The sequence below is a fragment of the Gobius niger genome (genome assembly GCF_951799975.1).
Source record: "Gobius niger genome assembly, chromosome: 1".
Taxonomy (NCBI): domain Eukaryota; kingdom Metazoa; phylum Chordata; class Actinopteri; order Gobiiformes; family Gobiidae; genus Gobius; species Gobius niger.
In genome coordinates this window covers 56,178,531-56,206,504 of record NC_136852.1, presented here as the reverse complement: position 1 = coordinate 56,206,504, position 27,974 = coordinate 56,178,531, and the positions used below count along the sequence as shown (strand labels likewise).

At 41.0% G+C, this 27,974-nt stretch overlaps 1 protein-coding gene across 12 annotated transcripts in view; it reads right to left on the bottom strand.

The window, feature by feature from the left end:
- The window catches only part of trpm3 (transient receptor potential cation channel, subfamily M, member 3), a 103,761-nt gene that overhangs the window by 30,114 nt on the left and 45,673 nt on the right, over positions 1–27,974 (bottom strand). For all 12 annotated transcript variants that reach the window (XM_079582691.1, XM_079582696.1, XM_079582698.1 and 9 more), the window contains exons 2-8: positions 21,112–21,191; positions 19,188–19,389; positions 18,533–18,746; positions 14,475–14,599; positions 12,518–12,689; positions 6,203–6,377; positions 5,335–5,458 (exon numbers count right to left, since the gene is read on the bottom strand). In XM_079582691.1, the coding sequence (XP_079438817.1) occupies positions 5,335–5,458; positions 6,203–6,377; positions 12,518–12,689; positions 14,475–14,599; positions 18,533–18,746; positions 19,188–19,389; positions 21,112–21,191 (1,092 nt within the window). The remainder of the gene's footprint in view (positions 1–5,334; positions 5,459–6,202; positions 6,378–12,517; positions 12,690–14,474; positions 14,600–18,532; positions 18,747–19,187; positions 19,390–21,111; positions 21,192–27,974) is intronic.

The following is a 27,974-nucleotide window of genomic DNA, read 5'->3' as shown; positions in this document are numbered from 1 at the left end:
TCACCTTTACCTCCAGCTCTATCCTTTCACATCTCATCCCACAGCTGTACTCCCACCTCCAGACGCTAATCTAGCAACAACCTCCCACAGCCACATGCATCACCCCGCCTTGTCCTCATCCGCTTCCTCCCCACTCCTTCCTCTTTCTTCGTCAAGCCGTATCCCCAAGGTGACCCTTCGGAACTGCGCTCCCAGTTATGAAAGCGGCTCTATAGCAGCTTGGGCTAAGCAACCGTCACTAGGACAATGGTGGGATACTAATTTAATGTCAATGACCCTTCAGGGACTCATCAAAGAGAAAACACTGAGGTTGTGCGGCTTGTGTCAATCACTTTAGGTCCAGGCAAACATTCAAGGATGGATTTCATTGTTGACTAACAAACTTGCAAGACTTGTAATATAAAAGGACTTGCATTATCTGTTGTCGATATGATTGTTGATGGATGCAAAAAACAGAGAAAATGCAAGGATTCATTTAATTGCATGCAGGCTCGCCTCTCCTTCAACCTGACTCGTAGCTTTGCTGGGAGCAGGAAAGCTGTTTTGTTTTGCTTTAACGTCAGGTACATCCATCCACCTTATTCTTTCTCTGGGGCTGTTTTACAGAGGCAGCAGTCTGAGCAGAAGTGCCCAGAAATTGGGGGGGGGGGGGGGGGGGGGCAAGAGACATGGGTCCAGATCTTGTGCCTGTCACAAGGATAGCGCGAGGACAGCGCAAACTTCAAGCACGATGGTTGTCTTCCGAGTGGCGCAGCTGTTGCTCTATGTGCCTGCAACCCTTGTGAGAGGGAGTTGCTTATAAAAAAAAGAGGTCGACTGAGGCGTGGTAGCCTCACATTCATTTCCTTGTTTGTTCTTCCTTAAGCATTTTAGGCTCTCACAGGTTAAACTAAACCTGGTCGGTCCTGCTGTAGGTCGGCACTCACTCGGCCGTAATTGCGTTAACGCGACCAAAACAAAAGCAGCATTCGATTTCGCTGGAAAGTTTGTTTCTTTACAACAGTTTAGTTGCTCTTGTGTGCAAAATTTAACCTGAGATGCTTGCCAGTGTGGATTTCACAATGCAGCTTTAGCTAATTAGTTAATTTATGTAATTGTTATAACTTCTGCTGGTGATATGCTAAAATAGGAAGTAGACTCATTGGCAACTGAAAACGAAGTGTTATCTAATGTTACCAACGTGTGGCTTATGTAATGAAACCTTAAAAGCAGGGAGGATATTTGTCTCCTGTTGACTGGGGGTTGTCACATCGCTCCCGGAACTTCCAGAAAGGCTTAACTCCATGCTTAGAGGATCGGAAAACCGTTCTTCACGGAGCATTGAGCCACGCTGATTAGAAAACATTCATCTTCATTTAACAGCCGTGGACTCATGCTGCTACATGTGCGCACACAACATACACATCTTCTACTCGCTGTGGAGCATCTTTTGTGGTCTCAAGTGCGGAAAAGGCAGGAGAAGGAGGGAAAAGCTTTGCTAATCTTTTCATCTGCATAAATAAAACTATTAAATATTTAGAGGTTGTTGGAGACAAAATTAAGTTTATTGTGGCTCATCTTTCTTCTTCTGAATCTCATGCAGTTCTTCTGCATTTGGTTCAAGTCGAAATGATCTTCCATCTTTGTACTTTTTGTTGCGTCCTCGCGCCCCTACCTCTTTCTCATGGTCCATTTAAGTCACTTATTCTCTTCTTCATTTTTCTTCTACTCCTTCTTAGTTTGTGTTGTCAGGAGGCGGGGGAACACAGTGGGTCTGCAGAGCCTCCTCCATATTTAATCCAAATTAAACATATGAGGAGGATTCTACGCTAAATAATTCATACTCAAGTGGGAGATACTGTCACAAGGTAGACGTGCTCAGTGAAGCAACATAGAAAATCAGGGGTACTAAGAAAGATATGGCGATAATGGAAGTTGCATTTGAATAAACCGCAACAAAAGCGATCTCTTCCTGCTTATGTAACATAGTGGTTTGGTACAGTGGTAATCACTGAATCTCAAGAGCTACTAATTATAGCAACAACAAACACTCTCTTCTGTTGGAACTTGATTAAAATATGCATACAAAACTCTTTTGTTCATTGGAAACAAAATTGAAAATTATGTATTTAAGAATTTTCCAAGAATTTGGTACAAAATAGAATGCATGTTCTGGTAAAGCAGCATGTTACCATTTAATGTCAAAGTCCTTTCTTTCACCTAAAAAGTAAAAAAACAAAAAACAATGGCACACTGTGGTCATATTGGGGCTGACCATAAAAAAAAAACAGCTATAAGTGCTATAAACAAAGCAGAGGAAACAGGAAAGTAACCGAAGCACAAAATGTCTACATGAATAAACCAACATGCTGAAAATGAGGAAATAGAGTCACCATTCCCTTCACTTGGCCTCTTAGGTACACTGATAAACACAGCTCTTTCTCCACTGGAATATCTCCACTCAACTCCTCTACTCTCACTTTTTTCTGAGCCAAAACGATTCAAGTGACGTCATATCACTCTAGAGAGACACCTATTTTCAATAACATTTACAGCAGAGGATATAAAATAAGCAATAACCAATGCTTTTACCACTTGCAGCATCTGCCATAGACTGTGTTTTACATCATGCCGTATTCAAATAACACTCTGGGAAACTGGTGGCGATTGTTCAAATGTGAACTGGAAAACTGTATTTCAAAATGCATATCTTTCTTCTAAAAATTCTAATCATCAGTCCATTCATTTGAACTTTAGGACATAACACACTTTACTCATAATAGGATCTCTTTCTCCACATCACTGTACACCACATGTTACCTGAATGCAGAGGCATTATTTATGGCTTTAGTGTGTCCAAAATTACTTTTCTTTTGGGAGAATGTTTCAAAGAGAGCTTGAAGCTAACGTTTCCGGAACAGTGTATGTAATGTTGGTGCTGTGGGGAGGGGGTGGGTACTGGATGGGGTTGAGAGTATAGTACACCAGTGTTTCCCAAACAGGGGTCGGAGGCCCATGGGGGTGCGTGAGCGTTTGGCAGGGGGAATTATTTCAGATCAAAAAGTAGATTATACTGAATTCAATGTGATTTTAATAGAAAAGTGAATTTTATTGATATTTTCCTATAAAAGATTTGCATTTAAGAGTGTTTGTTGCAGCCTTGAACACGACACACAACTTAATACCAAGAAATCAGAGTTTTGGTGAGGGTACTTAAAGGTATAGGTGTTTTATTTATAATTAAACATCAACTGTACAACGAAATTTGCCCTCTGCATTTGACCCATCCCTCGACCCCACTGGATGCCTCGTAGGGCAAGACAAAAAAGGTTGGGAATCACTGTAGTACGCTACAATATAGCACAATACATAGTGCAGATGAGAACACTATATGGAAATATACATAAAATTCTCAATTAAAAGTCTCACAAAGAACCCATTTGAACAGCTTCAGCTTGTGTTGGTTGAACCCACACATCCATCTTTCACTGCCCAGCTGCATCTCCTGTCACTGGTCTTACTTTCATGGAGCACTTCTGATAAATGCAGGCTATTGCAGATGAGAAACACCCCACAAGAGCCTCTGCTTTAAAGGCACTCACAGCCATCTAGCTTTAACAATTTGGGCTTTTTCAACTGACAAAAACCTCTCTGTTTTATGACATTTAGTGCAAAAACACCAACTTTGAAGAGTAAAGTTCATTTCACATGTTTGTCTGTCACCACATCAACTGGTCTGCCATATTACTCTAGGTTGCTGAACATTAGTCTTTCTGCAGCAAGTCATATAGTCATAAGATACAGTTACATGCTATCATCTTTAGTCTATCCTTAGCAGTGATCCTCTTTGGGTTTTTTTGCTTTAGGTCCTGAAGAGTACAAACTAAATTGAGTCAACTCAAACATCGACTGTCTTATAACTTCACCACTAAATGGCCAATTTGTTTCTTTCTGGGTGCCATCGAGGGAATCTCCTGTGGTGTTTATCGGAAGCACAAAGTGAAGTGTGACATGTCAAAACTATCGTGGGCTGCGCTTCAACAGACACCATCATCTGGTTTTTGGAGCATCTCAGCGTGGTGCAAACAGTGCTCCTGTCCACTGAGCAGACAATGGCCTCATACGACTACAATAACAAGAATAAGAAATATACTATCAACCAGCATGCAAGAGGAATCACACCAACACATCACAGATAGGCAATCTCTATTAGAAAAAAAGTGTCACCTAAAACAATCTTGCCCACTGTCTGAACAAGCTATCATCAGTTAAATGTACAACAAAAGGAGTAGAAGCAAAACGGTGTCACCATCACTGCTATAGATCTGGTTAGCCAAAGAGCTATGATGCAATAACTGCTGCAAGCTGTTTATTTGGCTAACATGGTGCAAATAATGGGTATATATTACTCATCCTGAGAGTGTGTGGGATTTTTATGTGCACATTACTTACTGAGATGACGTTTTGAGTTTCATGTCCAGAGAGGTGTCGACACAGCCCATACTACTGTAATCTGTGAAGCGTGATCGAGGCATGCAGAGTATATGGCAAACACACTTATGCAAATGTGTACATGGCGACACATACAGCATCCACTTCCTCCATAAGATGCAGCTCGAATGTGGCTGACAGTGCTTAAAAAGGTCCTAGTCCCAGAGGAAGAAGCAAGTGTATGACAGCTGTGTTTGGAGACACGCGGCTCCTGTCTTCAACACTACTATGGAGTTACATGCTCTCAAGGTGACGACCACCTAAATATATGTGCATACATTTATATCATGCATTAAGAGGGTGCAGTAATTGGTTCAATACAAGTTTCATGAGGACGTGGCTCTGTTTGACAGATCAATTTGTCAAGGATTCATTTATTATTCTCTTCTTTATTGTGAAGGGATTAAGATAAACCAAATACTAAATACGTATACTTATGCATTGGACTGGTTACAAATCTAAAACAATAAATAAACAAATATTTGGGACAAATGCATGCAAACACGTCACGCCAGAGTGCAGCCATGGGCTACTTTAAATCTGTAGTCCTCCATTTGCACTCACAAACACACTCTCAGAGGAAACCTGCACAGCCACCAGGAGAACATGAAAACTCCACATAGAAAGGCCCCCCGCTGCCGGAATCTTCTTGCTGTGAGGCAAGAGCGCTCCACGCCGCAACACCGTGCCGCCCACCGTGCCGCCCACCGTGCCGCCCACCGTGCCGCCCACCGTGCCACCCACCGTGCCGCCCACAGTGTCATCTTAAATTCATTTTGTGTAATTTACTATTCAGTATCACCTTATTTGCTGTGGTAAACAGTAGTTTGTTTATCTCCACATATATCATGAGTGCAGACTCACCAGCTCCTTCTTCTTCATGCACTCCATGAGGATGATGAACAGATGCTGTGCTTGTGTGCGGCTGTAGGTGAATGTCTTCTGGATGGTCACCAGTAACTGGTCTCTTAGAGATTCGTTAATTATCCTAGAGCGGCACATGTGAAGAAGAAGAAGAAGAGCAGTCAGGAGCCAGGCAGAGAGTAAAAAGAAAATGTTAGAGAGAGCAGAGGGAGACGTCAGATAATTAGTTTATCATTAAGTGAGACCAAGGTTGGCCAAGACCAGCAGCCTACGGTATACATACAGTACTATAAAAACATGTAAGCAAGCAAGATGACCTTCATGTGGATCTTGTACTGTACTGTACATAAACAAAATCCACTCATGAATTCATGTTTTAAACAGACACAACTATAGCACTGTACAGTATGAAAACAATTCAAAACTTATTGACTGATTTAGAAGGCACCAACCAACATGTTTTGTCTTATTGTCTTATTTACTGTTCTGTGTTATTGCCTTAATGTTCGGTGCAGCCCTGTGAGACAACTCCTGTTGTGATATTGGGTTATACAAAACCATTTATTGATTGATTGATGTTTGACCTTGATCAGTGGTCTGAACAAAGTTGAAGCACGCTGGTTAAAGAACTTGAGAGTCTCAGGTTTTACAATATAGGTTTTACATTCAACTTCAACTCGTTGATGCACTCACTCTCCATCTAAAACGGTGTTTATAACTGATTCAGCCCAACTGATTACCAGGTGGGTTATGAAATATTGGATTTAGTTTTCGATAGTCCAATGTTATTAGGTTCTTTAATACATGGTAAATTACAAGAAATATGCTGTGCTTTGTGCCCATGAATTACTGTGTGGAGAATCCATACCCTCCTTCCTCTGAGTATTTGTGTCCAAAGGCCAAGATGTCTGACGCTCGGCCACTGCCATCGCAAACGACCACAGGGACTGGAGGTGTGTCCCGGAGGTACTCCAGCACTATAGAGATCACATTAGGCCCTCCTTCAACGATCAGAGCCACCACAGGCACACCCTGACCAATACCTGCACACAGACAGACAGAGAGTGCCAGTGGGGAAAATGTAGTTGTCATCACACATAAAACTAAAAGAGATCACAAAAAACAGACAACAAAGAGACTCAGAATGCTACAATAGATGCATAAATAGAAAAAACTTTGAATAAATGTGACAGCTGTCAACACTTGTAAAGAAGGCACTGTTAAGTATGGCAGCCTGTCTTTTTATAAAGCACCTGTACCAAAAATAACCTGCCCACTTTGTGTGTCGTTCCTGTGTCTCCACTGTGTGCGCTGAACAGATAAAACTGGCTTTGGCTCTGTGCCGGCTAATCACACACTCTTTAGGATAATTATGCATAATTAGCAGGTGGGTTTTTCAGCACATGCTAACACTACATACAGGAGCAGCTACTGCGGATTTGAACATCATCTCCGAATCCTCCATGGAGTTTCCCCTGTTTTACTCTCTCCCCTCTCCCCCTCCTATCTGCGTGCTTTTCTCATTAAACCATTCCCACTGTGCAACTGTAACACCACAGCCTCATTCTTTTGTCCAATCCTTTGTCTAAACCTTTACCCTTATTGCTTTCCCAGCCTTAGCTTATAGCCACAGCATTCGCAATCACTTCCAGTAATTCGGCTTTGTGAGCGGGTGTTTTGTGCCAGGTGTTGTGAGTTTCCTAATTCAAAAGCTCTGTTAAAAGTGCACCTCTCCTGCATTATTCAGACCGGGGGAGAGAGCCGGGTCTAGGGCACATACGACCGCACGCTTCCATACAATACACGCGCGCATTCGGAGGCGCATCCAGCAGCACCATTACGCTTTGCCTCACACGGCCTCGTGCAGCCTTGGAACAGGGACAGTTACATAAGGGGAATATTTTAGGGGCCTCGTCTACTTCAAAGAGGTAAAACACTTTGCCACAACACATCACACGAACGTAAATCAGAAGAGTGCGGCGCGAAGGAAGTTGGTTAGTGACTGTTTTCTTGGTAAATTTCCCTGATGTTTTTTTTTTTTTTTTTTGGGTCACCTGCATGTTTGTATGAGGTATGATGAAACGTTGATAGTGATGACATTGCAGTGAATTTTGCAGGATCTAAAGTAGTATTTGGTCCAATGCTAACCCACAGAGGAGCGGATGCGGCGGAAAGCACAGCTGTGCCATGGCTGATTGGTTAAAGAGCGCTTTTTTTTTCCAGAGCAAAAATATCAACGGAAGGGTGCACACACTTGTAAACAAACTGCAATGTTGGGATATGACCTACAAAATCAGGAAGTGAAATTTTAAAACATTAAGAAATGTAATTGGCCGCAGATATAAAAGCAAGCAGAGATTGGAACTGGCTATGCCAGATGCCCTTCCTAATGCGACGCCCTGTATTTATCAAGGCTTGAGATTTAGCTCCATTTAATACAAATTAACCTTTCAATGTCAAATATGAATCATTATTTTAATTTTTATTCACCCCATCATTTTCCTGATTGATCATTCCATCTGTAAAATGTCACCTGCCCCCAACAGAGCTGCTCAAGGTGACTTCAGTGCATTCAGCCAGAGCCAGCACACTGGACTCCCAAGATGGAGATAAGAGGCTACACTGTGGCCCTAGTCTCTAATGTCAAAGTCTCGGTAGTTTCTGCAATACATTTCTTAAAGCACAACAAAACAACAAACTCAGAGTCCAAACCTCACAGCACATATAAAAGAGGAAACGCTTGCCCAGTGAGGAGGAGTTTGATAGCAGCACAAGGCCATAAATTTCTATATTTACTGTACCTGCTCTATAAAGAGAGAACAGAAGGAGGACAGGAGGGGGGTGGGAGCGAGTAAGAGGCACATGGCTCTAATTAAAGATATAGCATTGACTCATCCAGTGCCAAACACTTTGTCCATTTGTTAAATTACTTGGAACATACATTACATGTGCCACACAATATACAGTATAACACTGTCCCTGAGCGAGAAATAATCAAACTACTCAAAAATAGTTCTAATAGTTCTAATAGTATATTAGTATGTAAAGTACTGTAGGTAATAGCTATAAAAATAAATAAATGCATTCAGTTTAAGTGAACTCTCATCCAATTGGCTTCATCACTACAAGTGATCTTTGTTTGGCAGCAGGCTATATTCCAGTCCAGTAGAAAGGATTTTACTTGTATGCCACCCATAAGGGTATTCCTGGGGTGTGCTACTTTCCTGGCGGTCTTCTCCAGCCTGCGTACCAAAAGCAGGGCACCTGCTGCCAAACAAAGAGCTTCTTAGATGAGGCAAAAATGTCCAACACCAAGTACAGATGACAACTTACAGTAAAAACCTTTGCCTAGGGTGGAAAGTAGGGCTGGATACCAGTATGGTTTAGAACAAAAAGTTTAGGTACTACTGGTATTGAAATAATCGAATACCTTTAGGGACAACGTTATGATGCCCGATGGTCCAGGGACGGCATTATAGGAAGTTGTTTGGTTGTTTCAGCTCAAATAAAATATATAATACGTATATGATTATGAAATAAATGAACATTATTGTTCTGCTTTAAAGCGTTGGAGCCATTTATGCCTTGATCTATGTTTTAGCCTCCTGCTACTGCGTGGCGCTGTGTGTATCCTGTTATGTGTTACCTGCCCTATAAAAGGGCAGAGTCAAAGGCACACAAGTGTTGCAGTATAGAGGTAAACAGTCTTTTGACCGTGTTCTAGTGTCTTTGGAGAAGCTGTGTATTTTAGGGTTTGTTGATGGCTGTTGGGTAATGCCAATTAAAAGCTTTTGGAACATCATATTTTTCTGGACCTTTTTTTGAAAGACGCCTTGACACACTGCAATCAGAGCGGACATTGCACAGGGCAATGTCGCCGCTACACGAACCAAGCATCGTTAAAGTACCAAAAAACACACAAAAAAAGAATCATCATAAAATCATACTCTTTCGAATGGTATACTAATGGTTCTGTACATTGTCCCTGTTTCAACAAACAATAAACTAAACTAAACTCTTTCCACATCAAATAACATGTTGCCATTCATGCACATCCCAAACCTGCTCTGGAGCAACTTCACCAATACTTTGTTTTGCCTTAAGCCCACAGGGCAAACAATCCACAAGCCCAGGTTGATCATTTTGACAGTGTTTTTTGTGACTATCAGTGCATGAACACACAGCCTCCTCAATCTCTATGTTGGTGTATTTATTCAAGTGCAAATTTTCACCTATTAAATCTATGCTCCACAGTACACCTACAGTTGGTCTGCTCACACCGATTGATTTTTCAAAATCAATGTTGCAACACAGGAGCTGAACAAATAGTGTTTGTATGGTTTCTTTTTTAGGTTGAACAAAAAGAAAAAGGCGTTTTCCAATCATGTCAAATTGAAATTCGTACGGCCCTGTTAAAATGTCATCCCGACATATCACTTGAAATTGAATATAACATCCTTTTGACACCTCCTGTCCTATAGCTTAAATATACTCTCTCGACTGTACGCTGCTCCACAGTTGAGGTCGCAGTGTCACGGCTAATCTGCATCGGAAGACCTTACGGCTCCTAGAATCAATTACTGAGCAGTCCCTTCATCTTTTACGTGTGCCGTGATTAATGAAACCACGTCTTTACAGGTCAAGGAAGGTCACACAGGAGATATATGCATTTATAAAGTGCCTATAGCTACATTCAACAGACAATGTGGTCCATACATTTGCTCAGACTTATGGTGAACTCACACAAATCGTTTTTAATCTTTTACATCCCACATAGTATGTGCTTTCAATTGACTGATGCGTTTAACTGCCCAAGATAATAACTTGCAGTGCATGCTTTATTTCATTTAAGCTCCACCTGGAGTGGAAATCAAATTACAGGAGTGGCCAATGCTATCTCTGGCCACACCCTACATGCGCCTGATACTGACTGACTTAGCTCTACAAGGAACAGATACTGACTGAGAGTGGATCCAACTTCAATGTCACATTTGGTATCACAAGCTGCTAAAATATTTAACATATGTTCTCTCCAGACGCTGCCAAGTAAAACATTCATGTATGTGTGAAATACTCATAGTGAATATTTATTCACTATGACTTTTTCACACATACATGAACAGAACATGCATGCCTGTTCTGAACTTCATATTATTTAGTGTGGCACTTCTGTCTCTGTCTGCCCATGGTCAGCCATGTGTAACAATACACTCTAGCAATCCACAACCTCCAGTTAGAGAATGCTACAAAAGTGAGTAATGCAGTTCAAACCTCTCTACTTAAGCTCTCTGTCTAAAGCATTTAAGTCTGTTTATCATTGACCAGAGCTGTCATTCAGCGAGGATAGAGGAAACACCTTGTCCAGTCTTAAATAAAAGTGGCTGAAAATGTCCAGGGAATGCGCAAAATAGGACGCAATGGGAAAGGACACAAAGTAATCCCAGTATGAGATCTGACAAGTGGCAACAGTCCTGCTAATAGGAACTGAAAAGGTGTTATGTGCAAAATGGCAATGCATAGATATCCAGTGGCTCTAGGAATCCCACATTACAGTCACAATGACCTCATGAATGCAAGACATCCATGACCAAAAAGAATTCATTGCTACAGCTAAAATGTCTTTTAAATTATGGAGAGAATTGCTTTAGTGGAGTTACATGGGGATCGCTGCTCCATAGAAAATCACATGGCGGCACAGCAGGATTAGCTGTAGGATTGCCCAGTCATCACAAAAACCACCACGGGGGGAGATTACGCATATCTACCCAGCACACGTCTCTCATGTTTCTGTGCAGAGTGAAAGACTGTATGAGAAGAAGAAAAAGTAAAACCTAAAGCAAAGTTCACAACCAAAATATGAGCCACTACTGTACAGGAGCTTTAACCTCTTAACTCCTTACGACATTCTTTAAGGGAAAAGTCCAAATCCCATCGGAGCAGCTCTTTGACTCTGACCAGGTAATCAATTCACCAACTTCAACAACAATTGGAGGATTTAACGCCACAGTGAAGAACATTCCAGACAATTTAGGCGAAATGTTACATAGTGTGTCATTGAATTCCAGCTCTACACATTCACAAAACACATTACAACAATCATAAACTTGGAGCAGCTTTAAACAACAGTAAAATGTTCACACTCCCAAGTGAATACGATGCTTGTGAGACGACTGGGCGTCCCTTTGCCTTCCCAGCCCCTTCTGTATGAACCCAGGCATAGGATGACAAAGGGAAATCCATTGGTCACATCACTGGATAATAGACGAGCAGAGATGGGAAAAAGAAACTGCATCAAATATGTATAAGCCTGAGTGACATCAATGTAATTGCCAAGCTCTGGAGATGTTGGGACATGGTTTGTCCATTGAGTAATGAGAACTCCCCCCCAAACCCTCCCACCCCTCAAACTCTTTTGATGATCAGAAAGAATATTATGTACCATTTACCACTCTACAAGATTTGATGAGCAGTGGTTCACACAATTAAGGTCAAAATAGTGTCTATTTGATTCATAAAACTTTATTCATCCCCAAGGAGGCATTTCTTTTATAGCTTCCAAGCAAATCCTATTGTCAATGACAGGAAACCAGCAAAAAAAAACAACTAAAGAGAGTATTATTAAAGTACTTATTTATGTAGTTATTAACTTTTGTAGTTTCTTGTCTTCGACTTTTCACCTCTCATCCAATAAGCTTCGTCAGCAACACTAATGATCATGATAAATGCATTTAAGATGATTACAGATGACGTCTGAAGAACCTTTGTCACAAAGTCAATCTAATCTTAACCATTTGGATCTGTTTATAGCCTTTAAAAAGCCAAGACAGTGATTAGAAAGCAGGACGGTCTCATGAAGACATAATTTGAGCTAATAAAGGAAAATGGAAATAAATAGCACTTCCTGAAGGGTAGGACAGTTTCAAAGGCTTTCTGAGATGTGTTACTGGCTGCGTTAAAAATAAACTGAGAGCATGTGTTCAGCACAAAGCCAAATAGTGGTAATTTTAGTCTGTTTGCGGTTTTAAAATAGACAGTGAACTCAATTAACCCTCAGAAGTGTTAAGAAAGTGAGGGCTGACGCTCCACCACCATCATCATCATGATCATCACCACCATGAGATAATACGTCTGAAATATCTGGTTCAGTAGGCATTGTCATGGTATGCACAACCTCTTTACTCACGTGTGTTAATTTTCTGCAGGGAGATGTGTTTCTCGAGCTGGCGTCGGAGTTTAACCTCAGCACCATATTTCCCTGTAGTGCCGTTGTCTGCCAGGATGAAATGGGAATGGAGGCTGTTGAGGACAGTCAGTTTGCTCATTGGGTTGGACATTGTCTGGTATGGACGCACCACCTGGACAAAACAAAATGTTTAGTAACAATAATTTCACTTGACGTTTGTAGGATAACAGATCGCTCAGCTTCACCTCACTGAAGCTGTATTCAAAAGCAGATTTTAACATTGGTACAGATCTAGAAAACTTAAGTTTGCAGTTGCCACTTTTAAGAATAAAAACATTAGAAAAGCATAGAATAGAGTAAGCTTATAGTCAATACAGTATATTTGCAAAAAGTGGATGATTGGAGCATGATTAATATTGTGGAATTTGGACAGTATTGGGGGTTTATTTATTTGACCTTTATTTAACCAGGAAAGTCCCACTGAGATTAAGAATCTCTTGTTCAGGGGAGTCTTGGCCCAGAGGGGAGCCTATTGTACATGTTTTAGTGGCAGAGGAAACCAGAGTACCTGGAGGAAACCTACACAGACACAGGGAGAACAGGCAAACTCCACAGAGAAAGGCCCCGTCCAGGTGTGAATCGACCGGGACCTTCTTGCTGTGATCCACGAGCGCTAACCACTGTGCCACCATGCCAACTTACAAAACGTATTGTATGTATGTACTGTATGTACGTATTTAATGTATGTAACATTTTTCAGTAACTGAGGAATATAACATATTACTTAAACAAACAACAGGAATATATTTGTCATAACAATCTAGGTAACTAGTGCATTTAAATGTATGAACAAAAAAATGCCAAACTCCCCCAAATAAAATGCAGCACCAAAGTTGGACACTGGTGTAAAAGATCTGCAGCGAAAGTCGTCAGAATAAAACAAAACAAAAGAGAATGGGGGAAAGCGAAGGAAAAGGAAATGCACTTTAACTCCGTGGCATTATTACTATTTTCAGTTTATATTTGGTCAAAAGTAACTCAAAAATAACTCAAAGAAACTCAAAGTAGTGTAACTCAGCTCCATTTTTGAAACAGTAATATGTAGTGCAAACATATTACATTTTTAAAACTGTAACATGAAAAACTGTAATCCACTGATTGTGGAAAAGAGAAGTTAGTTGTACTATTGCGTACATATGGAGTGATATATGACAATAATTCAAGTACTTAGAGCAGCACATGCTTTTTTTTTTTATTCTAAATGCTTCATAAAGAGATACATTTGGTGTTTTGACTGGAAACTGAGATTTAATGAATCCCTTTACTTTTTTTTTTTAAATATATTTTTAGCCCTGTAGCTTCATTGATGTGACAGCAGCACAGCAGGAGAGTCACACAACAGCAGGCTCAAAAAAAACGGCATTGCTTTGTTATATTATACCAATCAAAATTTAATGCATAATATATATTTGAAATCTGTCTGTGTACAAAATAATTAAACATCACTAATTACAAGCCGGCAGTAATGTTCGCTTGGATTTAGTCGAGTGGGGCTGACTCTGGCACCCGATCATTAGGCTCAGTGTAAAAACCAATCAAGCGTTGGAAAGAGTTTGAGCAGTTCATCATCTCGTTCCAGCTACCAGGCAGTAATCGTCTCTGCACGGTCAGTTCACTCAGACACAATGCGATCAAATTTTAACCATAACCTTCCCTTCCTTCATTTGAGTGCGTCAGCAAGCGGTGCTCAGCCTCATATGGTCACGCTCGCTTTGAAGGATTGTCTATCTCAGATTTGAATTGGCAAACTCAGCATCTTATCTCATTTCATAAGCTGTTAAAAGCAACTTACTGTTAACAGCAAACTGTGCATTTCACATAAAACCTGCACAAATAACCTGGGATGTACATCGGCAGACTGTAACATTGCTGTTCATTTGTACGATCTGACACTTACGTCTTTGCCAACAAGATCTTCCTGATTTTCTACAATGCCCCAAGGTGCGATGCCAATGGTGCAGATCTTGCCTCTTGACTTGGAGGCGTGGTCCTTGAGTGCGTCCCCCACATGGCGGATAACCCCTGTGTGCACATCAGGACAGAAGATCAGCTCTCTGTGACAATACAATATCTTAAACACACACAAGTATAGCCTGCTGCGCAACGTCATACTTGTAAACACAGATAACAAGAGACACAGAGTAACCAAAGTATAGCTTGTGGCTATGCCTGAGGTTGTTGGCAGACATTCAACATATACCTGAAGGCCTTTCAGTCTCATTTCTCCAACTGACACTGATGCTTTCCCTTTCTCCACCTTTAACTAACCCTCAGATTGATCTACCCATTTGTTACATGGCACTCACAAGCTCTCGTTGACTCTGCACTCATTCTGTCACAAAAAATTACTTCGTATTGCATTCTTGAGCATACAAGAGAGAGTTAAAGTTGTTTTGGGAGTACTTATCTTATTCAGGGGTGACTTTTTATATATATATATATATATATATATATATATATATATATATATATATATATATATGTACAGTACATACTAGTACATACTACAGTACATACAGTACATACTAGTACATACTAGTACATACTAGTACATACGTATATACGGTGTACCAGCAAGACAAAAAGTCACCCCTGAATAAGATAAGTACTCCCAAAACAACTTTAACTCTCATATATATATATATATATATATATATATATATATATATGTATATGTATATGTATATGTATATGTATATGTATATATATAAATACTCTTCCTCACCCACAGCGGGTGGTCTCTTTTTCCTCCAAGCTCGGGTCCTCCACCAGAGGCCTGGGAGCTTGAGGGTTCTGCGCAGTATCTTTGCTGTTCCTAGAACTGCACTATTCTGGACCGAGATGTCTGATGTATTTCCTGGGATCTGCTGTAACAACTCCTCCAGTTTGGGGGTCACTGCCCCGAGTGTCCCAACGACCACGGGCACCACTGATGCCTTCACCTCCCAGGCCTTCTCCAGCTCTTTTCTGAGCCCCTGGTATTTCTCTTGTTTCTCGGGTTCCTTTTTCCTGATGTTGAAAACGCTTGGTATTGGTATATCGACCACAACGGCTTTCCTCTGCTCTTTGTTAACAACCACAATGTCTGGTTGGTTCGCCATTACCATTCTGTCCATCTGTGTCTGGAAGTCCCACAGGATCTTGGCTCGGTCATTCTCTACCACCTTTGGAGGCGTTTCCCACTTTGACCTTGGAGTTTCCAGCCCATACCCTGTACACTATGCCAGCCACTTGGTTATGGCACTCCATGCAAGCTTTCCCTGCCCATCATCTTACGCCCTGCAGTTATGTGCTGGATTGTCTCAGGGGCCTCTGTGCACAGTCTGCACCAAGGTCAAAGGGGGAAACACCTCCAAAGGTGGTAGAGAGTGACCGAGCCAAGATCCAGTGGGACTTCCAGATACAGACAGACAGAATGGTAATGGCGAACCAACCAGACATTATGGTGGACAAAGAGCAGAGAAAAGCTGTTGTGGTTGACATAGCAAAACTTTTTTGACTGCGCTTTCTCGTTCGAACGTAATACCATCTCGTTCGAACGTAATACCATCTCGTTCGAACGTAATACCATCTCGTTCGAACGTAATATTATCTCGTTCGAACGTAATACCATCTCGTTCGAACGTAAATGCCATCTCGTTCGAACGTAATACCATCTCGTTCTAACGAGTTGCCAATGTCGTTCTAACGAGTTGCCAATGTCGTTCTAACGAGTTGCCAATGTCGTTCTAACGAGTTGCCAATGTCGTTCTAACGAGTTGCCAATGTCGTTCTAACGAGTTGCCAATGTCGTTCTAACGAGTTGCCAAAAGCCCAACGCACACCAGAGCGCAGCGGCACATCATCTGACGCGCGTCCATTTCGGCACAGGCGGCGCGTCAGGGCACTTCAGTTCAGAGGCTTTTCCTCAAACCATGTGGTGCTTTAAACGCGTAATTCATACATTTATCATTAATAAAATAAGACACGTATGTCCGTGTTGCGAGAGAGAGAGAGAAAACGTGGCTCTCTTTTGCAGGTCAATAGGGGGCTGGCGAGTTTAACATGCTCCACCTGAGCCCTGATGATGGTTCTGTCTCCGCTGCTTCCATCATCCCCTTAAACAAAGTGTACGGCGGTCTCCCTGTTTGTCACAGCCGAGACCCGTCTGTGCCTCTGCAGCAGGTCAAAAACGTAGGCCTAGGTGTTTACCCCGCGGCACCGCGTCTGGATCACAGGAGGCGGCTCTTTTGCCGCACCGTCAAGCGTCTGCGTTGGGCTTAAAAAGTCGTTCACACGACATTGGCAACTCGTTAGAACGACATTGGCAACTCGTTAGAACGACATTGGCAACTCGTTAGAACGAGATGGTATTACGTTCGAACGAGAAAGCGCAGTCAAAAATGTTTCACTCACATTGGCAGCAATGAGTTTCCGTACAATACCAAGCGATTACAAAATCAGGGAAAAAGGAACATGAGAAACTAGAGAAATACCAGGGGCTCATCTGTGGTGCCTGTGGTCGTTGGGGCACTCTAGGCACTCGGGGCGGTGATATATATTTTATATTATAGATTTATATTAGATTTATTTTAATGTTATAAGCACTCAGTTCTTAAAGGGACTATACGGAGTTTAAATATGTTAAAATGATGCATTTTCCTCCCCCATATGTTCCAACAATGTCCTAATGTGTAGAAGAAGAAGAAGAAGAAGAAGAAGAAGAAGAAGAAGAAGAAGAAGAAGAAGAAGAAGAAGAAGAAGAAGAAGAAGAAGAAGAAGAAGAAGAAGAAGAAGAAGATCTTTATTTATATAGCGCCTTTCACAGACATGGTCACAAAGCGCTTTACATGAGACAATTGTACATTCACTCCATACTCGGAGGTGGAAAGCTACGTTTGTAGCTTCAGTTTCCCCTGGGGGAGACTGTCAGAAGCACTTTCGCGACTACACACGTCTGCGCCAACGGACCCTCTGACCACCACCATACATTCACTCACACACATCATTCATCCTGGCCTATTGTGCATGTTTTTAGTGTTTTTAGTGTAGAATGAGCCCAGACCTGTTCACCACAACTGCCTCTAAAATCCTGCACTGTCACTCAAAAACGTGTTACTTCGGGTCCAAAGTGCCGCCATGCACGAGCTTAATATAGAAGGTGCAGTTACACATATGACCTGAGATGGCAGTAGTGAGTATAAAATGGCGAACTTGCATCTAGCCCCTTTAATACGATACTTGACAAATAGGGAAACTTCAGAAAGTTTCGCCGTTGTTTTGACCTAAGTATTAACATTTCCAAGACATGGATAAACAGGACATTTGTGAACGCGTTCCACAACTGAACACAGGCATACAAGAGAGAGCGGCAGCAGACACGGCGAAGATTTGTTTGCTCCTCCTTTTTGTTCAGGTAAACAAGTACACGCGGCCCGCAGCCAAACTCGCACAACCAACCGTCACCGTGTGTGCAGAAAGCTCAGGGACAGAGGGCAGACTAGGTCCTCTACATTGTATTCGAGTGGCTAAACTTGATAAAATAGGCGGAGTACTATTTTGTGTGTGAGGTGAGAGAGAACTCCTCTTCTCCCTCCTGGTATGGCGTACCGCTGGCAAATATAATATATAATATAAACTAGACTCGGACATCATAATTGTTTTGTGCTATTGAATACAAATAATAATTTACCTGGGTCCACTCAAGGAAATGCTCTTTTTACACACAACAAAATAACGAAGAATTTACTCCACATGTTGTTTGAAAAAGTGTGACCTTGTGGTAACTATCATTTTAACATCTATCCATGTTCATATCTCTGTATTTGCTCCGTTAAAGTAGCAACTCAACAAAATGCGTGTCTTAGATTAAATCCAGCCATATTTTAATGATGAAGACAGAATTTCTCTCACACAGGCAACTGCATTATGAAAAATTAAGACCTGCTGACAACAGATCAGTTATAATGGAGTTACCTGTGTTGACCCCCCCAGTGAAGATCCAGGCCCCTGTTGTCATGGCAGCCTTGATGAGCCCTTTGCCAAAGACCTGCTTGAGTTTGGGCTGTAGCTCAAAGTTCTGCAGGCCTCCGTGCACCGAGATGAGCAGCTTTGGCAGATCCAGCTGCCACTCCTTGGTCATCAGGTGAAGCAGCAGATCAGGCTTTGTGTCGTATGACACTCGTACATACTGCAGGGCGAGATAAGGACAATGGTCTATGTAATGGTAGCAGCATATGGAATAAAGAGACAACAACATTAAAACCTATTCAATTTAGTGAGGCTCTATGTATATACAGTAGAGTAACTAGCAGATGTTTGCTATAATTGCAGAGCCACATGCGTTATGGGGCATCTGTTTATCTGTCTCATTCAACCACAGTCACGTGACATGACATGTGCCTGAATTAATAATTAAACAAAAGGCCTAGGCCATTTCATTAGGCCATTTGGCCTAATGATTTCAGCTCCTTAAGTACAACTGTCTGTGTGATCTTCTCAACTGATACATTCATTTCTAATCTAAATATGTCATAGGTGAGTGCCCCTAAACTTTAGATGCTGTATGTTTTGGTACCCTTTTAAAATCTTCAGCAAGACTTTATCATTACACAGTGGTTCTTATAGTCACCATGGCTTTGTTGGAGTGTCCTCCTCCCTGGAACTCGATGGTGCCGAAGGCATCAGTGGGGCTGAGCTGAGTGTGCTTACTGATTGACCATTTCTCCGATAAGCTGTCGTTTTTAGGAAAACGCTCTGCCTTGTCATTCTGACTGGAGGAGATGCCCGGAGGCAGCCCCACATGCTGACCAACCAGACGACCACAACAGCACCTGGGAGACAGAGCAGACTTTTAGCTTGAGGTGCAATTATGACATTTCTTTAGTGAGGATAATGCAGGTAGTGTGTAGGAACATAAGTTCTAAGTCTCAGCCCAAGGCCGAGTGAAACTAGAAGGCACTGGCCTTCCTGACGTGGCTATCACCTTTTGGTAAAAGTTGTGCTCATAGCAGCACGCTTTGCATAGTCTGTTTCTTCTGTCACTTGTATTGAGGGCAAATAAAAACAACTGCGCCCTTGGGCTTAGCAAGGCTCACTAACTACCTGGAGGACAGGGTTTGTTATTGTATACATGTCATGGGAATTTGTTGTACAATGCGACATGCGGTCTTATGCCTGTGACTGTGGCACCACAAATAGTCGTGGTTTGAATATGATCCTGAAATGTCAAAGGCTGACACATGGTTCTAATCCCTGTACTGTGAAAAGATGAGACAGGGATCTACAGGGTACTGCTGATTCACCGCATGTATTCGAACACCACATGAATTGTAAAACCACTCAATATTTGTTCTCTTCAGGCTAATGTTGCAGAATTAATATTATGAGCATTGTGACACAGAGAATAAATACAGACTCATTATTTTGTGATATCCTTCAATGAAATGAGACAAACTAAGAAAAAATGCATTGATGAGGATGTATCCACGTATTGAATGTCTATCAGTTAAGTTGCATAATAAATATTGCAGTGCTGTGTTAATTGAGTTATTTTTGACTAAAATAATCTCACCTGGCCTTCATTTGCATTTCCATTCAGGCAATTATGCTAATGAAGCTTACTCATACCAGTGACCTGAATTGGACTTGACTTTCTGAATGTGTCACCCGGAGGAGCAGCATTAGCTCATGTACAGATTTTAATAACATCACAGCACCAGCCGCTGTCAAACCACAAGAGACTGGCGGCTGCGGAGGCGAGACACAAAGTGTAATTTCATTATCCAAAAAGGGTCTTATACCTCACGTGACATGCACAAGTAAATGCTAGGGCTGGGACCATAGAGTGTCAGAACGCAATACGCATGACGATACATTTAGGGCTGATACAATTTGTATTTTATATTTGAAAAGTGAAAGGTGCTTTATTATTCTATTCATTATACAACAACTGTACAATGAAATTTGTCCTGTGCATTTGACCCATCCCTCGACGCCAATGGATGACTCAAACCCGGACCTTCTAGCTGCGCTTCCGGACCGCCGCAACAAGTACAAGTACATTTTGGACACATTATGTCCAAAAGCAGATTAGTAGTGGCTTTGGTTATAATAAGAAGCAATCCCACTTTCTTTAACTTAATATCCATCAATATCTAACCTGTAAATACCTGAAAGATGTGATACGGCAAAGGCATTACAAAAGTTACAAAAAAATATTGTCTCAACCTAAATAAATGCAGTAATTGATGTAAAACGTAATGTTTTTGCCTGTACCTCGATGAGAATGCCGATAAAGTAAATGCTGTCGGCAGTAGCTTTGAGAGATCTAAAGGCTGTTCGATGCATCCTCCCATTATGGGGTACTGTCATTGTGTCCTAGTGCAAGATCCTTCATCCACCGAGCCTCGAGTGTTCATTGTGTGTGAGAATGGGTGAGTTGAGTGTTTTTAAGTGCCCATTGATTGTGGCTTTCGACACAATTTACCATTTTGCTTTTTAATGCCCTGACCTAATCAAGTAACATGTTCAAAGTAAGAGGAAATGTCACTCACCTATGGGGGTCTTTGGCGCTTACGATGATGTGAACACATTCTCTCTTGCTGAATGCTCTCTCTATCCACGATTTCTGTGCCTGCAAAACACAAACACAACAGAGCAACATTAAATATTTGTTTTCAATTACACACAACAGACAGCGCATTGCCCCAAGCACAGATAAGGTGCTCAAACTTAGTCACACCTTGAATCGTTAGGTAAATATACTACTACAACCAACTACCATATGTGCAAGTCACAGCAACCTTTTTGTGACTCGTTGAAAAAATAAATTGTTATCTGTGAAAATTGTAAAAACATAATTCTGTAAAGAGCAAAATACATTTTGTCATTTAATACTTGTTAATTGGAAATAAGACCCTCAGGACCATAAGTCGACATATTGCAGCTGAAAGAGGGGGAGTGATGCTGGATGCAGTATTTGGTAATGGCCTTTCTTGATTAGAACATGCAATATTGATCTAAAACAGCTAATATTGTGATCCCCATAAGACTCTCCCACCCCCCTTCTTCTTGCTTGCTCCCCTTCACTGTGCAGCTGTTTCAATAAAGAGTATGTGTGGCTGTAGTGAAGCGCGGCAAGTGTTTTTATTTCACAATGAAAGGCAAGTTTAGCAAGAGATCGAGAGGTGAGGGAAGCATTTCCTGGAGTAGTAGGATCTCAGGAGGAGCTTTGAAGGAAAAGGAGGAGCTTTTCGTGATCAGTCGCCACAATGTTAAGAATAGCCAAGATCTTCTCCAGTGGGTCAAAACAGAAAAGTACGCTTTGGATGAGAGACCAATAGCATGGTCAACAGCTCTAAAAAGTCGATTTTGCATAGTGCCCCCCTCCCCTTTAATATAATTCATGACTGACCCACTCACTAAAAGTTATTTTCAAACATTTCATGCACGCAACACTCAATAATCAACATTCCAAAAGGTAGATTTCTGATTATGAATGTGTCAATCAATAACACATCATTCACTCTTGCCAACATTTATAGACCAAACAATGATGGCCCACTTTTTTTCATACTTACAAGACAAAGATAACATCCTCCTTGCTGGAGACTTCAACTCCAATACATGCAAAGTTATGGCCTTAGCGATAGTTGGGGAATGAGGAACCCCACTCAACTGGAATATGCATATACCAATCATAATACTGTAACTGACCACCCTCCAGTATCTATAACGATATCAAAACTAACAAACCACATTCACGATGATGACTTAACACATCTCTCCTTGAAGATACAGAGTTCAACACACTGATATGGCGAGAGCGGACATCCTTTCTGGAGATGAACAACTCTGCAGAAATCACACTATCACTCCTATGGGAAACCGATAAAGCTGTCATCCGTGGTAAAATCATATCCTATTCATGACACGAGAACAGACAACAAGGAACTGGAAAGCGCATTGGAACAAAAAAAATAAACAATTGACTCACCAATATAGAATAAACTCAGATGAAGGAGGATTTAAAACAAAACTCAAATGGATAACATTCAACATAAAAACAGACTTCATTAAACAATAACTGAAATATGAATAAATTCAATACAACATAACAAAACAAGTGAACTACTAGCCAATCTATTGCAAAACAAAAAAAGAAAGGCAATTGTCCCAGTAATAAAGTATAAATGTGGAATCACTACGAATAACTCAAAAGAAATATAGTTAATTATATTCCACAAATTGTTCTTCCTCCACCCAAGCACCCAAACTTCTTCTATAAACTCAACCTTCCAATGCTACCATCAGATCAGGCACAGATGTTAGGAGCACCACTCACTGTGAATGAAATCTACAAATCATTAAACAAAATGCCAATCAACAAATCACATGAACTGGATAGACTGCCAGCTGAATTTTATAAACAATTTTGGGACATCTTGTCAACCAGAACTACTAAGAGTAATTACAGAGATAAAAGCAACATAACACATGAAGCCACACATGAACACCGCCAATATCACCCTCATGCCTAAACCAAACAAAGACTTAACCCAACCATCTAACTACCGTCCTCTTTCATTGGTAAATACAGATCCCATTACTTATTCGCCCAGATCAAACAGGCTTCATAAAAAAACAGATGCTTCTGATAACCGTCGCAAACTCTGCAACTTGATAAATATGGCAACTGGAAATAAATAAATCCATCATTCTCTCTATTGGTGCTGAAAAAGCTTTTGACAAGGTAAACTGGCAGCTTCTCTTCCACACACACAGCAGATTTGGTTTTGAAGAGTCGTCCATTGGATTGAGACATTATATACCTCTCCCAGGGCCACAGTAACTACTAATGGGATCACCTCACCAAGCTTCACACTGCGCCAAGGAACCAGACAAGGACGTCCACTTTCTCCTTCGCTCTTTGCTTTATTCAAAGGAATGCAAAACGGAAACAAGGAATTTGAATTAAGCCTTTGTGCCGATGATTTATTATCTTCAAAGCCCTCAAACATCACAAATTTTTCAACTCTCGACAATAAACTGGTCGAGATCTACACTACTTGCGCTAACTCAAGATTCATGGGATCCTGCAGCCCAAAAATCCTTCCCCTCATTCCACTTAGGAAGTATAAAAACCTGGGTATTACCATTTCCTCCAGATGTCAGGGCTCTTTAATCTGACCCACCAACATTAATTGGACGCATCGTTGCAATAAAAATGAAAATCCTACCTCAAATAACTTACCTGTTTAGCATGATCCCCATCACCCCAACTGACAACTGGTTCAACTTTATTATTATTCAGTTCTATTGAAACAAATTATAATAACACATCTCTCTAACATAGCACCACAGAGAACTAGAAGCACCAGTTTTCATCCATTATTTTTTGGCAACCCAACTGCAATATCTCTTCATTTGGATTCATAAGCAATACCGCAACAAAACATGGATACATTTAGAACAGAGTCGATGCCAGAATACACCCTTACACCAATTTGGCAAAACCCAGTCCCAGACTTTCAACTGCCCAATTCCCCCATTTATTTTCTACTTTGGCACCAAAAGAGAATCTCTTACCCTCACCAACTATTTGAGAGCAATACATTCATACCATTCATACCATTCAATACACTGAGCCAGAGGTTTGGGGTTGGGAGTGTGGAATCATAGTGTGAAACATAAATCTCTGTCCAGAACTCATCTAACATAAAACTGATTGCACAAAATGGAATGCTAAGAAATACTATGAAAATAATTTTCCAAAAAATGAAGAATAAAAAATGCATGTAACATCAATCACTGGATTACTTTACTCACAGATCAGATCAAAACAGGAAAAAAATATAGCCCACAAATTAAAGCAGACAGTATATCAGCCTTAACCGAAACATGGCCATTGTTCATTGACCATTTTCATTTATCACAATAATTTGTTCTGTCACATAGAAAATAAAATATCAAATCAATAACAAAACACCCCAATAGTGAGTTAAGCATTATAATAAGCACCAATTCTCTCCTGCTTTATGCCTTAGTTATTTTGCGTTTTATCTAACATTAAAGAGACTACACGAAATCTGAAAAATGTAAAATTATGTATTTTCAATTTCCACCCCTACTAATGTGTAGACTGAGCCCAGAAGTATTCGCCACAACTGCCGCTAAAAGTCTGCACTGTCACTCAAAAATACCAACAATCTCCATCGTCATCCACGAGCTTATCATAGCGACTGCAGCTATACGTAAGACCTAAGGTGGCAGTGGCGAGTAAAAAAATTACAACTTCCATCTAGGCCCTTAAATGCTGTCAGCAGTACAATTTCATTCATTTTCTACTGTACTTTCCTTAAACCTTAGGGTAATTTTCTTCTCCTCACCCATTTTCTTTTTCTCTATTTCTTCCCTTTATTACATATATTTTTGTTTGTTGCTTGTTCTCGGCATGCCCGCTTCGGTGTGTCTGTGGAGCTGGGGCCTTCCTGTGCCCTGAAACCTCTTCTTTTAATGCATTCCACAGGAATAGGCATATGAAGAGGGGGGCAAAGGTAGGAGAAAGGGGGAAAGAAAAAACAAAGCAAAAACAACAATAGAACTGGGTAAGCATGATGCTTATTTTAATGCACTTCACACAAACTCAGGCATAAACATGGGATTGGGAACAAAACAAGACTCAGGATGGGGTGTGGGTCTTGCAGGGTCTGATCAGGGAATATTGATAGGTATACAAGGGGGCGCGCAGGCCTCACCTGTTCATTGGACGGGCCGTGTCAGGGCATCAGCAGAAAATAATGTATTTTCCGGACTATAACTCACACTATTTTTCATAGCAGGGGGAGCGTCTTATACTCTGGAGCGACTAATATGTGATTTTTATTATTGTTTTTTTATTTCCTATTTGAATAGTAAAAAATTTAACTTAGAGGGCACTGCAGGTTAACCGAGCAGCAGAAAGAAAGTTTGGAGTGAGCAGAAAATGGAGGCTACTCTTAGCACAGTGAAGAAAACAAACAAAGCAAATCACGGGCTAAAAGCTAGATGGCCACTTTTAGAGGAACGAGTTTGCAAATGAGAACTTGAAAAATGTGCTGCCGGGAGAGGTTTGTCAATGGTGCAGTTACGCCTCCGTGCCCAGGTAGTTACCAAGGCGATTGTTCAGAAGTGACACCGAGGATGAAGATTTCAATGGATTGAGTGATTTGGAGTAAGATTGATTGGTATGTTCTTTATGCTATAGTTATCTGAACTGTTTATGTGACGTTAACATACCAGACACCTGTTTAGTTTGTTGTTTATGCTTCGTGTAGCTAACCATCAATGTGTTACGTTTGCATGCCGTACGCCTATTCAGCCTGTTGTTTTTTTCTTCATTAGGCATTTTTTGACTAGTGCATCTTATACTCCGGAGCAACTTAATAGTCCGGAAAATGAGGTACACACTGTTTATGTTTGCAAAATAAAAAAATAAAGTTATTTTTTGTAATTTAAGCGAATTTCTCTCACTGATTTGGTTGCTCCATACACACTTGCCAGACGAAATTGATTAGAATAATGTTAAAATGTAATGGAAAATTAGAATAACTTAAAAATCTTTGCCTGACTTGTCGACTAACTGAACAAACAACTGCTGACTCTTCAACTACTATACTCACAAGCAGCAACACCACATAAGTAGGGATCAATCTTGTTGGACTTGTGACATTCATACACTGACAGTAACTCCAACGGCAACAAAAAGTCTTATAAGTCGTTTAGCGACTGCTTCCCTCTTTTAAGGTGAGAAGAGCTTGAAATGGGGAAGGGGGTGTTCAACTCACTGAAGCAGTAAATTATGTTCATAATCCAACACTCTTGGTGGGGCAAGCTGAGTGTGCATTTACCTCCGGTATCTTAGATTATGGACCAAAAATGCTTTAGAATATACTGTGTGCATGAAAATGACTCACAAAAAGGAGCCCAGTTTAATAGGGCATGTGTCAGATGGTGGATGTCGCAGGATGAGTGACAGAGCGACCGACTGGAGCCAATTATCTTGCAGCGGTTACATCCAGTAAGACAGTCTCGAGTCAGAGTCGGTCAGAGTTACGTAAGTGCACTGAACATGGATTAATATCTGTCTGTACAAATCCATGCATAAAACCTTGTTACTGTATGCAAACAATGAGCCATGCACTGTAATGCTCACAACCCCACAGCAGCACAAGAACAGTTAAATGACAATCCAAACCATTCTTTAATACAATACTTTATAAGCTTCAGTAAATAAGGCACATATACATATAACCAGATGAATAAGAGCGAAAAAGCTAAATAAAATGAGAAAAATGTAGCCACCAAGCTCGCTTAAACCAACTACCACTTCAGACTATTTTCTACCCTCGTTCCGAAATGAGACATCTTGAGCCAGTGCAGCACATGAAACAGCAGTCGTTTTCACATTATACTACACTGTAGATTGGCACCTGTCTCTAAAGGCATTGCTTTTTTAACAGACAGATTTACATGAAACTTTTAGGAAGACAGAGGATAATGAAGTTGGAGTATTTTAATGTACTTCGACATCTGGCAGCAAAGTGCCCCTCCTCCGGTTTTAACATCTTTAATGGAAAGCTTTCTGCAGTCACTTAAAGAAAGGATGAAGAATGAGGTGCAGGAGGTTTGCACTGCCGGCGGATTGGCATATTGTACGCAAGTTCAATAATATGGAAGCATTTTTGAAGTCTTTTCATGTAACTTTGTCTGAAATTAAACAGTGAAATAAATCATTTGCAATTAGTCTGATTCAGCATCTTACAAGTGATTTACAACTCATAGTCATTTATTTGGTCAAATTTCATCTGAAAATCTTTAAACCATGTTACTCTTTAAAAATGTCCAGTTCCTTTATTGTCTTTCGCTAGTTGTCGGAGCACCTTTTTACTAGGAACTACAATATTTTCAAGACTATCTAGAATAACTAACCAGGAGAAAACCAAACAACTGCAGCGCACTAGACTAAAACAACCAGTGCTCAAGTCCACATCTGCACTGTGAGACAGTTGACGTGGAGGTCTGTGTTCACTATATGCTTCTACAACTTTTTGTATTGAAAATAGCTCAGATTGCCTTTTGCTGACTTAAAAATGCATTTAAAATCTAGAGTTTAAAGCGCTCTGCGATTTTGACACAGACGCTGCACTCCCAGGAAGCAGATTATCTGAGCAAGGCCTTGCGTGGAGAGACAGAATGAGAGAAAATGTCCCATCAAGCAGGCACGAGACAAAAAGCGAGGGCTCATAGTACAGACTTCAAACCCATGGCAAAGAAACACAAAGCCGTGAAAACAGAATGGACAGCATTTTTGCCTGCTGTCCATTCTGGGAGAGCTGCCCCAGCTCTTCTCCCAGCCAGAGCTGCTTGTACAGGGCTT